Genomic DNA, 12,563 nt, shown 5'->3' on the forward strand with positions numbered 1-12,563 from the left:
CACCATCCCCTTACCCCCTCCCCATCCACTTGTGTCCCCCCCTCCCCATCACCCCTTCTTCAGCCTTTTATCACTCTGCTCCCCATCGCCCCCTCCCCATCTCCTTATCCTCCCCCATTCCATCCGTGTCCCCCCCCATCCCCTTGCCTCCCCCTCCCCATCACCCCCTCCCCCTCACCTCCTCCCCATCCCCATCCATTTGTGCCCCCCCATCCCCATCACCCCCTCCTCACCCTTTTATCCCCCTTATCCCCACCGCCCCCATCCCCACCCCTTTGACCCCCCGTCCCTTTGTTCCCCCCAATCCCCATCGCCCCCTCCCATCCCTCTGCCCCCCACTGCCCCCCCCCAAACACAGACTCATTTCTATCAGAAAAACACCCTGAGATCAACCAACTCCATCCCTGTTTCACCCCCCCCCCATCCCCCCCCCTTTGTCCCCTCACCGGGATGCGCAGCTCCCTCAGTGCCCCCCCGATGCTGCCCAGGTAGGTGGGCAGGAGGTCGAGCAGAGCCGTGCCCAGCAGCACCCCCCCCCCCAGGCAGCCCAGGAGGCTGAGAGCGGCGCTGGGGGGACCTGGAGGGGGGGGGGGGGGGATTCGTGAGACCCCTGAGCTGCCCTTCCCCCCCCCTCCCCCAGATCCGAACCTCCCAGAATCCCCCAAAGCAGCCCCAGGGCAGCCCCCCCCCATCCCCCCCTCCCCCCCCGCACCTCATAACCCCCAGAGACCCCCGGGACCCCCCTGGGGACCGAGTTCCCACATCCCCGGATGGTCCTTTCCCCCCCCCCCCCCCGCCCGGGACCCCCTCCAGGTCCTCCTCCACAGCTCCCTCAACGACCCCCCCCGTACCCCCCCCCCCATGTCCTCCGGGCCAGCTTCCAATCCCCGACCCGCACCGTACCGACCTCCCCATGTCACCCCCTCCCCCCCCCAAGACCCCCCCATCCCCCACGGCTGCCCCCCGAGAGTCCCCCGACCCCATAGACCCCCATAGACCCCCAGGACCCCCCTCAGGGCGGAGTCTCCCACACCCTCAGAATTATCCCCCCCCCCCCCCCCCCCCAGGGACCCCCCCGGATCCTCAGGCTGCCCCCAGGCCCCCCTCAACCCCCCCCCACCCAAGACCCCACATCCCCCAAAACCCCCGACCCGCACCATACCGACCTCCCCGTGTCGCCCCCCAAGACCCCCCCCCACCGAGCCCTCAGACCCCCCAACCCCCAGGGCAGCCCCCCGAGAGCCCCCCATAGCCCCCCCCGGGACCCCCGACCCTCACCGTACCGCCCCCCCCCACCGAATCACCCCCCCACCCCCCGCCCGTACCGGAGCCCGCGGGGCCGCGCACGCAGCAAAGCGCTCCGAGGCCGCAGCACAACGGCAGCAGCAGCAAAGCCGCCATCGCCCCCAACTTCAGCGGCAGCTCCGCTCCTCTCGGGGGGGTCCGCGCGGCCCCGGGGCTCCACGACAGCGCCGCGACCCCGGGGCCGCTCCCCGCCGCCATCCCGGAGCCGCCGATCCCGCTGCCGCCCTCCGGAGCTCGGGAAGGGGGGGGGGGGGGGGGGGGCGGGACCGGGCAAAGCTCCGCCCCGGGAACTCGGGGAAAGCCCCGGGGATGCGGGCCGGGGGCGGCTCCGAGATGGGCGGAGCTCAAAGCCGACGGCACCGCTCGGCACCGCTCGGCACCGCTCGGCACCGCTCGGCACCGCTCGGCACCGCTCGGCACCGCTCGGCACCGCTCGGCACCGCTCGGCACCGCTCGGCACCGCTCGGCACCGCTCGGCACCGCTCGGCTCGCCCCCATCCCCATCGGCCCCTCCTCATCCTTTTATCCCCCAAAACCCCTCCCCACCGCCCCCTCCCCACCCCTTTGCCCCCCCCCCATCCCCCCTCCACCCTACCGCCTCCTCCCCATCCCTTTGCGTCCCCCCCCGCCCAGGAGAGGGACAACAACCACCTCCCCCCCCCCGTGGCAAAGCGGCTTTAAGGGGGCTCAGAGCGGCCCCGCAAGGCCCCCGCACCCCGCCCCCACCATTCCCAGACCCATCGAGAGGAGAGGGGACATCAGGCACACAGCAGCGACACACGCGTGACAACCCGGCGTTTATTGCACAGCCCCAAACCGGGGAAACCGCGACGCCCCCCCTCGGTGCGGAGCAGCACCGCAGGGAGCAGCGTTCGTCCGTGGGCTGACAGCAGGGGGGTGACGCCTCGGGGGGGGGTCACCGCGTCCACAAGGCGACGATCGGAGCCGCTGTCCCACAGGCGGCAGCTCCGCGTCCCACGGCACACAGGGGCTCCGTGCCAGCGCCGTCCCGGTGCCCCGGGTGCCTTCAGATGGATTCGATTTGTTTGCGCACCTTTTCCAGCGCCCTCCGATCCAACGCCCGCTGCCTCCAAACCACCAACACGGCGCAGACGGCGGCCAAACACATCATGGAGCCCACGAAACGCCAGAAGATTCGCGCTTCCATCACGGCCGAGCGGCAGCTGAACGGCCGCGGTCACAAAGTGCCACCGCTGCGCCCAGGGAGAGGAGATTTGGGGGTTCGGAGCCCCCCCCCCCCCCCCCGATCACGACCCCCACCCCCACCTCTTGTATTCGTCCCGCTTGGAGGCGGCGCAGCTGATCTTCTCCACGAAGCCCGTGGGGCCGCATTCCGGGATGCTTTTCTGTGAGGGGGGCAGCAGGAGTGGGGAGGGGGGGAGTAAAAGGGGGGAGGGCACGGAGGGGCTGGAAGGAAAGGGGCTGGGGGGGAGGGCAGCGCGGGGCCTGGAGTGAGGGCACGGCTGGGCTGGGAGCATCGGGACCGGGGGGAGGTCAGGGACGGAGCTGCGGGGTCAGGGATCGGGGACTTGACAGGAACCGGGGGGTCAGGGCCTGGGGTGTCGGGGATCGCGGCCCCCCCGCACTCACCACCTCGAAGCTGGAGCAGCTGCCGCACTCCCGCGCCACCACGAACTCCTCCCGCCTCCAGCACGGCGTTGCGGGGCTCGCTGCGGGCACCGGGCCGGGGTCAGCGGATACCCGCGTATCGCCGGGACCCCCGAACACCCCCCCTCTCTCCGGACCCCCGTCCCGCACCCACCGGAGCGCCGCTCCTCGCTCGCCGCCATCGCCGCCACCGCCGTCACGGGCCTGCGGAGAGAGCGCGCGGCCTCGCACCGGCACCGGGCCTCGCGGAGGGCCCCAGCCCAGGCCCCGGCCCGACCCCGCTGCTCACCGTAGCCCAGCGCCCAGCAGCGCGCACAGCGCCCAGAGCAGAGCGTACGGCACGCGGCAGCGCGGCCCGGCCCCGCACCGGGACCGCATGGCGCCCCGCAGTCACCGCGCGGGGCTCCGAGCGCGGAACGACGCCGCCATCAACCGTCCTCACGAGGGCTTCCGGGAGCGGGGGCGGGGCTTCCAGGCGCGGGGGCGCGACTTCCGGGAATGGAGAGCGCGACTTCCTGTGTGCGCGTGGCTCGAAGCAAAGGGGCGCGGCTTAAGGTTCTTTCCCAACACGGCCGCCGCCCTTCCCAAGATGGCGCCGCTCCCACTTCCGCCCGTGCGGGGAACCCCGCAGCGGATATAGCACCGCCCGTTTCCGGTCCTGCCCCTTTTCGGTCGCTGCCGCCGCACGCCGCCGCCATGCCTGTGAGTGCGCCGCGCCGCCGCCGTCCCGCGGTCCTCCCGCACCGAGCGTCCGCGGGCCGGGAGGGGCAGCGCGAGCCGGGAGGAGCGGGGCGGGGGCGGGAAAGCCGCGGGGGCGCTGGGGGGCCGGGCGGGGCAGGGCCGGCCGCCATCTCGTCGGGCGCGGGGGCGCAAGATGGCGGCGGGCGCTGAGCGCTGTGCTCGCAGCTGGCCAAGGACCTCCTGCACCCCTCCCCGGAGGAGGAGAAGCGCAAGCACAAGAAGAAGCGCCTGGTGCAGAGCCCCAACTCCTACTTCATGGACGTCAAGTGCCCAGGTGAGGGAAGGGCGCCCGGCGCTCCCCGGCTCTTCCCGCCGGCCCGGCCCGCCGCCCGACTGCCCGCTTCTCTCCCGCAGGCTGCTATAAAATCACCACCGTGTTCAGCCACGCGCAGACCGTCGTGCTCTGCGTCGGCTGCTCCACCGTGCTGTGCCAGCCCACGGGCGGCAAGGCGCGTCTCACAGAAGGTGGGTGAGCGCCGGCTGCTCCGTACCCGACGGGCTCCCCGTGAAGCCGCGCGGCTCTGCCGGCCCGAGCGGAGGATGCCGACAGGCCGGCAGCCCGGGGCTCGCAGCAGCCGCGCTGCTCACCGCTCCGTTCTCCCCTCCTTCCCCCCCCCCCCCCAGGATGCTCGTTCCGAAGAAAGCAGCATTAAAGCCGCGGCGCCGGGATGGCCGGGGCTGCACACACGGCGGCCGCACGGCACGGAGCCCCGGGGGGCATCCCGGCAGTGTGAGCTGTGCTGTCCCTGCAGCCCCCCCCATCTTGCTGTCAATAAATTTTGGATAAAACGGTCGAATTGGTTTTATTGCTCGTGAACGGAGGGAGGTGGGGCTGTTGGCTTCTGCCGAGCGGCAGAACCGCCTCCACCTTCCCTTCAACGGCCAACAGCCGACCTGCGTGCTTCAGCCCAACAGATGGGGGGGGAGCTGGGTGCTGCCCTCCCCCCCGCTCACAACACAGCAGCTCCACGCGTTACGAGGGCGCTCGGATTCAGTTCTGCACGCTCCACAGCCCCAGCTGCCTCCTGCTGCCTCTCTGCGTGGGGCCGAGGGGGTGGAAAACGCCTGCGTGGGAAATAAAGGGCTGCACCCCACGTCCACAGAACCACAGCAGCCGTGGGGTCCAATGCCTGCTCTGACCCCTCAAAGTCCCCACAGCTTTGGAGCTTTTCCTCCAGGGCTGGTAATGAAGTCCCTGCGCCGCTCCCGTGGTGGGGATGTGAGCCCAGCGCTGAGCCGACTGCAGGGCGCTCACCTGCCCGAGGCACAGCCATGTTGGGCACATAAACGAGGGGCACAGCCTGCAGCCTGGCCAGGAAGGCGTTGTACGCTGCCGAAACAGAACCCGGTCAGCACCGTGCCCTCAAAGCTGCCTTAAGAGCTGCCAAAAAGCGGGAGGGGTGGGGGGAAAACGAAGGGAGGAGGAGAGGGACGGGGATGGGCCGAAGGACGCAGGTGTTGATTAGTGGATGACAGAGCTGTGCGCTTACCGAGGTAAGTAACAGCTGTGGATCCCAGGACGGCAAAGAGAGTGAAGAGGAGGATGTGGAAGAAGCTCGCGAGCTGCAGCTGAATTCCCACCGCGCCGCGCTGCCCTGAGGCGCAAAGAGAGGGGAGGTGAGGCACGGCCAGCAGCTCTGAGAGCTTCCCCCGGCGGCCTGCGAGGGGCAGCACCTCGGGATCAGCGTCGCACCGGGACGGCAGCGGTAAATGGGGCCGAATCGCGGCACCGTGAACGGGCGCGGCGCCCCGACAGATCCAGAAGCGGGCGCTCACCCGGGGGCTGCTCCGCCGCGACGGCTCTGGCTGTGACCACGTCCCTTTGGCCGGTGAGGGGACAAGAGACGCTGATGGAGACCGCCGGCCCCTGGCGGAGGGAGCTGAAGTCGAGCACACGCACGGCGTAATGCACGAGCCCGGGCCTGTTGGAAAAGAACTCGGGAGGCGCCACCGCTACGGCTGGAGAGCTGGACTGAACCTGGGGACGGAGAAACGCAGCGTCAGCCGCCGCGGCTGCTGCCGAATGCAGGAAACGGCGACGGCTTTCAGAGCCAGGGGACGAACGACCGGGCTGCGCTCGGCAGCCGTTGCTGCGCGTCCCCGCGGTGGCTGCGCGTTTCTGCCCCCAGGAACGCAGACAGCAGAGCAAAGCTTTTCTCCATACCTCCAGTTGTTGCAGGACCTGCTCGGCTCCCAGCACGCTCAGCACGGCGCTCGGCTGCGTGCTGCTGAACGCTAATTCTGAGTGACCGAGGGAGAAGGCAGGGAGGAAAGGAACCAGGATGCTCTGTGTGTCGCTGCTGAGAGAAACCAGGACGTGCACAGAGGCGTCGGTTGTGCTGAGCGCCCGCAGGGCTTCGCTGGGCTGCGGTTTAGCGGTGATGACGCAGACATAGAGACCTGCGTGGCAGACAGGATCCACAGAATGGCCGGGGCTGGAAGGGACCTCAAGGCTCACGAATCTCCAGCCCCCTCTGCCACATGCAGGGCCACCAACCTCCATGCTAAATGCTAAAGCAGGCTGCGCAGGGCCCCATCCAACCTGGCCTTGAACACCTCCGAGGACGGGGCATCACAGCCTCTCTGGGCAGCTGTTCAGCACCTCACCGCTCTCTGGGTAAAGAATTTCCCCCTGCCTCCCCTCCCTCGACTTAAAACCACTTCCCCTCGTCAACCCTTTCACAGAGTTGATTCCCCTCCCCTCTGTAGGCTCCCTTTAGGTACCGAAAGGCTGAATTCGCGACAGAACAAAACCAGAGCGGCAGAACGAGGCGCCGCGTTCTGAGGTCACCTCACCTTCCTGGGTGCTGAACTCGGCGCTCACGTGGAAGACGTCCCCCGCTGCAACGCCCTCCACGGCGCTGCTGAACTTCAGCTGGCACCGCAGGTGGGACTGAGGGACCAAACGCTGCCTGATGGCATCGACCTGAGCGGAGCTGCAGGAGCCTGCGGGGAGAACGCGGGCCTGAATCCATCAGCCTCTCACCCTCAGCGGAACAAGGCCAAGTTTGCCCCGCACACAAAGCAGCGCCGGTCGGGTTTCGCCATCGGAATCCCCAGGTCTGGTGCTTGTAGGGCAGCTCCTACCTTGGAGGGTTTCTCTCCCGCTGCCCGTGGCAATGAGAAGGCGGAAGGCAGAGGAATTGGGAGCGTTGGTTAAAAAGCTGTTCTGAGCAGCCTGGAGATGTAAGCGAGACGAGGCATCGACTGCCACCTGAAAGGTGCAGAACAGACACCGAGTCACACGGCAGGCAAACGCTTCTCTTTCTTCTGTTATCCCACACAACTCGCCTAGCTTGGTAATTAAAGACAGCTCTGAAGGACACTGAGAGCACGGTGAAACACCTCCAGTGGAAACGAGCACCCAGCCCTCCTCGCTTTGTTTCTTGCCCTTTTATCGCCAGGAGTTTCAGAGCAACTCCGAGTCTGGCTGCCAGTCCCTGCTAACAGTGCCCCCCTCCAGGGCCTGCGTGCATCTCAGCAGCACAGCGCTGCAGGGAACAGCTGAGCTGCTGCTTCTCTGCTTGAGAACAACAGCATCAACACACGCACAGACCTGGAGTGCAGAAGCCCCTCTCATAGGACGGCCTGGGAGCACAAGGGCCATCAGCTCCAACCCTCTGCTGTGTGCAGCCCAGGCTGCCCTGAGAACCCATAGGGTGCCATAGGGATCCATAGGGTGCCATAAGGATCCATAGGGTGCCACAGGGTGTCATAAGGATCCATAGGGTGCCACAGGGATCCATAGGGTGCCATAAGGATCCATAGGGTGCCACAGGGATCCATAGGGTGCCATAAGGATCCATAGGGTGCCATAAGGATCCATACGGTGCCACAGGGATCCATAGGGTGCCACAGGGATCCATAGGGTGCCATAAGGATCCATAGGGTGCCATAGGGATCCATAGGGTGCCACAGGGATCCATAGGGTGCCATAAGGATCCATAGGGTGCCATAAGGATCCATAGGGTGCCACAGGGATCCATAGGGTGCCATAAGGATCCATACGGTGCCACAGGGATCCATAGGGTGCCATAAGGATCCATAGGGTGCCACAGGGATCCATAGGGTGCCATAAGGATCCGTAGAGTGCCACAGGGATCCATACGGTGCCACAGGGATCCATAGGGTGCCATAAGGATCCATAGGGTGCCACAGGGATCCATAGGGTGCCATAAGGATCCATAGGGTGCCACAGGGATCCATAGGGTGCCACAAGGATCCATAGGGTGCCACAGGGATCCATAGGGTGCCATAAGGATCCATAGGGTGCCACAGGGATCCATAGGGTGCCACAGGGATTCATAGGGTGCCATAAGGATCCATAGGGTGCCACAGGGATCCATAGGGTGCCATAAGGATCCATAGGGTGCCACAGGGATCCATAGGGTGCCATAAGGATCCATAGGGTGCCACAGGGATTCATAGGATGCCATAAGGATCCATAGGGTGCCACAGGGATCCATAGGGTGCCACAAGGATCCATAGGGTGCCACAAGGATCCATAGGGTGCCATAAGGACCCATAGGGTGCCACAGGGATCCATACGGTGCCACAGGGATCCATAGGGTGCCACAGGGATCCATCGAATGATTGACTCATAGAATGGCCTGGGTTGAAAAAGAGCACAACAGCCATCAGTTCCAACCCCCTGCTGTGTGCAGGTCTCCAACCAGCAGCCCAGGCTGCCCAGAGAACCCATGGGTGCATAAGGATCCATATGGATCCATAAGGATCCATAGGGAGCCATAGGGAGCCATAGGGAGCCATGAGACCCTACAGGATGCCATTAGGATCCATGGAGTCATGGACTCATAGAATGGCCTGGGTTGCAAAGGAGCACAGTGTTCACCTCATTCCAACCCTGCTGTGTGCAGGGTCACCAACCAGCACTGCAGGCTGCCCTGAGAACCCATGGGGTGCCATAGGGATCCATAGGGAGCCATGAGACCCTACAGGGTGCCACAGGGATCCATAGGGTGCCATAGGAGTCCATAGGGTGCTGTAAGGATCCATAGGGTGCCATAATCATAGAATCATCAGAGAATCCTAGAATGGCCTGAGTTGCAAAGAACCACAACAGCCATCAGCTCCAGCCCTGCTGTGTGCAGGTCTCCAACCAGCAGCCCAGGCTGCCCAGAGCCACATCCAGCCTGGCCTCCAATGCCTGCAGGGCTGGGGCATCCACAGCCTCCTTGGGCAACCTGTGCCAGTGCCTCACCGCCCTCTGTGCAGGCTGCTCTCTGCCCTGTGCAATGGTGCTAAATACCTCTCTGTGCGTCTTCACAATCCCTGGGATATCAAGGAAGACAAGAGCAGTTCCAGAGCTCCTCGCTAACGCTGCTCCACTCGTGCTGTCTATGATGAGCACGGAGGGGGGGGAAACGTGCCACGTCCCCGGGTCACCTGCAAACAGGCTGCGAGTTGGCTGCACTGCATGGCGGCTTCAGTCAGAGCCCCTGCAGGGCTGAGGAGCTGCGTTCAGCCAGCAGTGAGCACCACAAATCTCTTCCCGTGCATCTCTGGAGTTCCTACAGAGCTCTGCTCCTTGTAGGCCTCCTCAGGGCAGCTCCTTGCCAGCACTGCCCAGCTAAAGACACCACAGCAGTGCCTGCTAATTCTTCATTCACCTCAATAAATCAGGACCAGAAACTGGAAGGTTAAGTTTGGGGTTCAGCAAGTAAGAAGAATGCTCAAGTGAACGTGAACGGAACGGGAGAAAGCTGCCTGCATTCCTTGGGAGGCTCCCTGCTTCTTTTGCTTCTAAAAATGCCATCAGAGACTTCATTTACCATGCAGCTCTGATGAGCCAGTGACAAAGGCACAGAGGCCGGCCTGCCGCCCCATTACGCAGGAGCAGTTAAGGAAGGCTTTGTTCCAGCACCACTGAGTTGCCCCGGGCGGCCCATCCTCTGAGCGTGCATAAAACAGCCATTCTGAAGTTGGGGAAGAAGGGAAAAATGCTCTTTTTGTGTTAAAGATCATAAAATCGGGCCCACGCTTGAACTCCGAAGAGGCGAGGAAGTGAAGCCCTCCTGCATCAGGGATGCGTGCAGCTCCATCCCCACCCCGAGGCACAGCTCCCATCCCAGGGAAGATTCAAGGCTTCACAACTCAGAGGCGTCCCGTTAAAACCCCACCAGCCCGGCCTTCCTCTGCTCCTGCATGCAAAGCAGCCCAGCTACAGCAAACCAACCTTCCTGGCTGACCAGGGGGGAGCTGAAACAGACAACATCTCCGACCGCCAGGGTCCCGGGCAGCTCCGGCTCGATGGCGCATTCCACGGGCACAGGGATGCAGTCCACCAGCCCCGGCTGCCTCCTGTCCTGCACAGTCAGGAGCGTCACTCCTCTGCTCACGGCCTGGGCGACGTAGCTGTGATTCTTATTTGCGGGTCTAATGAGCAGCAAGTCGTCTCTGGAAACAGAGAGGGAAGAGCTGCAAGTCACCCCTGCAAGGCAGGTTGTCTCCTGCTGTTTGTTTCCCACACGTCGCCATGGAATTTCCCCTGTATTCAGCTCTGGTGAGGCCGCACCTCGAGTGCTGTGTGCAGTTTTGGGCCCCTGAGGGCCTGGAATGCGTTCAAAGGAGGGCAATGAAATGGTGAGGGGTCTGGAGCACAGGGCTGATGAGGAGAGGCTGAAGGAGCTGGGAATGTTCAGCATGGAGAAGAGGAGCTCAGGGGGGACCTCACTGCTCTCTATGGCTGCCTGAAGGGAGGCTGCGGTGAGCTGGGGGTCGGCCTCTGCTCTGGTGCCATCAGTGATAGGAGCAGAGGGAACGGCTTCAAGCCACGGCAGGGGAGATTCAGGCTGGACATGAGGAAGTGTTACTGTTCAGAAAGGTGGGCAGCACTGCAATGGATGCCCAGGGAGGTGGGGGAGGCACCGAGCCTGGGGGTGTCCAAGGAAAGGCTGGATGTGGTGTTGAGGGACGTGGTTCAGTGGGAGCTGTTGGTGAACGGTTGGACTGGATGGGCTTTGAGGTCTTTCCCAACCTTGGTGATTCTTTGATTCTATGAATTGTTGAGGGGCTCTCGATTCTCAACAGCTGGTCTGAAACGCATTTCAGGCTCAAGACGGATCTCAGCATCTCCGTTGTCGCTCGTGACGCCAAAGGGGCCGCAGGCAGCTCTCAGGACCGTACCTGTTCACAGCCAGCTGCAGCTGGGCGTGCTGGGCGTGAAACTTCTCCCCGATGCTGTTGTAGAACTCCACTGCAATGAGCAAAGACATTCCCAGGGGGAAGGCGGCCAAGGGAACGCCGCTGCCGCTACGCATTTGGGGCCCAACGTTTATCTTGATGTAGGAAATGGGGGCGACCTGGAAAAGGAAAGGCGCTGAGCCAAGGTGCTGCCCTGCGTGAGGCCTGGTGGCTGAGCGCCGCCTGAGTCTCACCTGGATGCTGGTTACGATGGTCTGATTGACTCCAAAGAGCTCCAGGGAAGTCACCTCCAGCGCAGCAATGCCTGGGATGGGCCCGGCCCTCAGCAGCCCTTGCTCGCGTTCCTCGAGGACCGAGGAGTTGGGGTAACACTGCAGGATCTGGAAGCTGACAGACGCAGCCCCTTCCCTTGGCCAGGAACGAAAGCAAGAAGATTCTGTTAGATTTGCACAGCCTGGAAGTTCGTTTCACCCTCAAGCAACGAGCAGCAGCAGCTCGTCTTCTCTTTTTCCTCCTGACTGAAAACGTTCAGGGTGGCTCCCGAGTTCCTCAAGACCGACATCTCAACAGAACCGACCACCAAAACCCCAGCAGGACAGGCAGACAGCAAAGCCTGACGTCTTTGTTTTGGAGGCAGGAACTGAGGAGTTTGCTTTTTTCACCACGTCGCTGTTGGAGCTCAGCAGGGGATGTTTCACCCCCTTTAAAAACCTGAGGAGTGTTTCCTGCTCTGCGCTGAACTACGCTCAACGCATTCTTTCCAGACAGCAGCTTGAAGCAGAGCATGCTTCAAATTCCCAGCTTTGGAGCAGGAAATACGTCAGACTCTGCTGAGTATCTCGGGACAGGAAACGGGAGCTAAGAGGCAGCTGCACGTGCTGCCAGGAGAGAAGCACAGCTTCGCAGGTCAGCTGCCCTGCGTTCTGGGTTTTCCTTCCTGTGTCTACCTGTTTGTGTACAGCTCGAGTTGCGAATTCGTGGACATTAAAATTTGCTCAGTGGAAAACAAGGGAGGGAATACAGACAGCTTTTCAAACACCTACAGGCAGAACAAAAAGAAATGATTACACAGAGACACCGAGAAATGGATTAACAAGAGCTGGAAGTCAGGAGTGAAGGAAGAGCAGTTCCTGCTCACCACAAGAGCAGACAAGGAGGTGCAAAGCTCTCCTTGCAGCCGTGCCCCAAATGAAGCCTTCCTGCTGCTCCTGCTCTTGCAGGCTGCCCCCAGTGTCCCCCACTCCAAACGGAGCCTCTGCAAGGAGCCCCTGGCACGTACCAGGACCTGCACTTCGTCTGACAGCTCAGCCACGTTGCCTTCAAACTGCCCAGCAGAGGCGTTCAGGCACTGCACCTTCACCCTGATGCCTGTTCTACCTGCCGCCCTCGTGCGCACGACCATAGCGACGTTGTTCTGCGCTGGGAGCTCAATGGAGACCTGTTAAGAGGCAGCCGAGCTGCAGGCCAACCCGTCTTTGGATCAACAACTGCCTGCATGCTCCTGTCCCACCTCCCGAGGCCTTCAGCCACGCGCTGCGCTGTGAGGCCACTCTTGGAGGCTTCTCCCTACCTCCCTGTGCCGAGGAAGCAGCTCCAGGACGTCTCTTTTGCTCACTGACCACTGGAAACTCAGCTCTGGGTTGGCGTTGCTGAAGGAAAAGGGAGTCAGCATGTTGTTCAGCCCCACCACGAAGACTGGCATCTGCAGAGGAACAACAGGCACC

At 63.5% G+C, this 12,563-nt stretch overlaps 4 protein-coding genes across 5 annotated transcripts in view; 1 reads left to right on the forward strand and 3 right to left on the reverse strand.

Annotated features, from left to right (window-relative positions):
* Positions 1-413: 413 nt before the first annotated feature.
* SLC39A1 (solute carrier family 39 member 1) lies at positions 414-1,554 on the reverse strand (the record flags this gene model as incomplete). Its single annotated transcript, XM_052668285.1, has 2 exons — positions 1,326-1,554; positions 414-577 (listed from the first exon to the last, which is right to left on the reverse strand). Coding segments are annotated over exons 1-2 (342 nt in total), but the record flags the coding sequence as incomplete, so codon positions are not given.
* Positions 1,555-2,201: 647 nt separating this feature from the next.
* JTB (jumping translocation breakpoint) lies at positions 2,202-3,401 on the reverse strand. The gene is made up of 5 exons (XM_052668556.1): positions 3,224-3,401; positions 3,089-3,138; positions 2,917-2,996; positions 2,593-2,672; positions 2,202-2,489 (listed from the first exon to the last, which is right to left on the reverse strand). Exons 1-5 carry the CDS (start codon positions 3,310-3,312, stop codon positions 2,333-2,335), a joined length of 456 nt encoding a protein of 151 aa, XP_052524516.1. The 5' UTR covers positions 3,313-3,401; the 3' UTR covers positions 2,202-2,332.
* A 97-nt stretch (positions 3,402-3,498) lies between these two features.
* Positions 3,499-4,465, forward strand: RPS27 (ribosomal protein S27). The gene is made up of 4 exons (XM_052668561.1): positions 3,499-3,636; positions 3,841-3,949; positions 4,030-4,140; positions 4,300-4,465. Exons 1-4 carry the CDS (start codon positions 3,631-3,633, stop codon positions 4,326-4,328), a joined length of 255 nt encoding a protein of 84 aa, XP_052524521.1. The 5' UTR covers positions 3,499-3,630; the 3' UTR covers positions 4,329-4,465.
* Positions 4,466-4,576: 111 nt separating this feature from the next.
* Positions 4,577-12,563, reverse strand: part of NUP210L (nucleoporin 210 like) — a 29,237-nt gene continuing 21,250 nt past the window's right edge. The window contains exons 27-40 of one of the 2 annotated variants that reach the window (XM_052668581.1): positions 12,410-12,541; positions 12,119-12,277; positions 11,787-11,878; positions 11,073-11,247; positions 10,822-10,997; positions 9,872-10,092; positions 8,945-9,081; positions 6,763-6,889; positions 6,472-6,621; positions 5,840-6,075; positions 5,452-5,653; positions 5,166-5,265; positions 4,931-5,005; positions 4,577-4,740 (exon numbers count right to left, since the gene is read on the reverse strand). In XM_052668581.1, coding sequence (XP_052524541.1) covers positions 4,626-4,740; positions 4,931-5,005; positions 5,166-5,265; positions 5,452-5,653; positions 5,840-6,075; positions 6,472-6,621; positions 6,763-6,889; positions 8,945-9,081; positions 9,872-10,092; positions 10,822-10,997; positions 11,073-11,247; positions 11,787-11,878; positions 12,119-12,277; positions 12,410-12,541 — 2,097 coding nt within the window. In that variant the 3' untranslated portion in view covers positions 4,577-4,625. Of the gene's footprint in view, positions 4,741-4,930; positions 5,006-5,165; positions 5,271-5,451; positions 5,654-5,839; positions 6,076-6,471; positions 6,622-6,762; positions 6,890-8,944; positions 9,082-9,871; positions 10,093-10,821; positions 10,998-11,072; positions 11,248-11,786; positions 11,879-12,118; positions 12,278-12,409; positions 12,542-12,563 lie in introns of both variants that reach the window. The other variant, XM_052668574.1, reaches the window with a different exon arrangement.

This window comes from Tympanuchus pallidicinctus, unplaced genomic scaffold (assembly GCF_026119805.1).
Source record: "Tympanuchus pallidicinctus isolate F22 unplaced genomic scaffold, pur_lepc_1.0 scaffold103, whole genome shotgun sequence".
In the NCBI taxonomy this organism is placed as follows: Eukaryota; Metazoa; Chordata; class Aves; order Galliformes; family Phasianidae; genus Tympanuchus; species Tympanuchus pallidicinctus.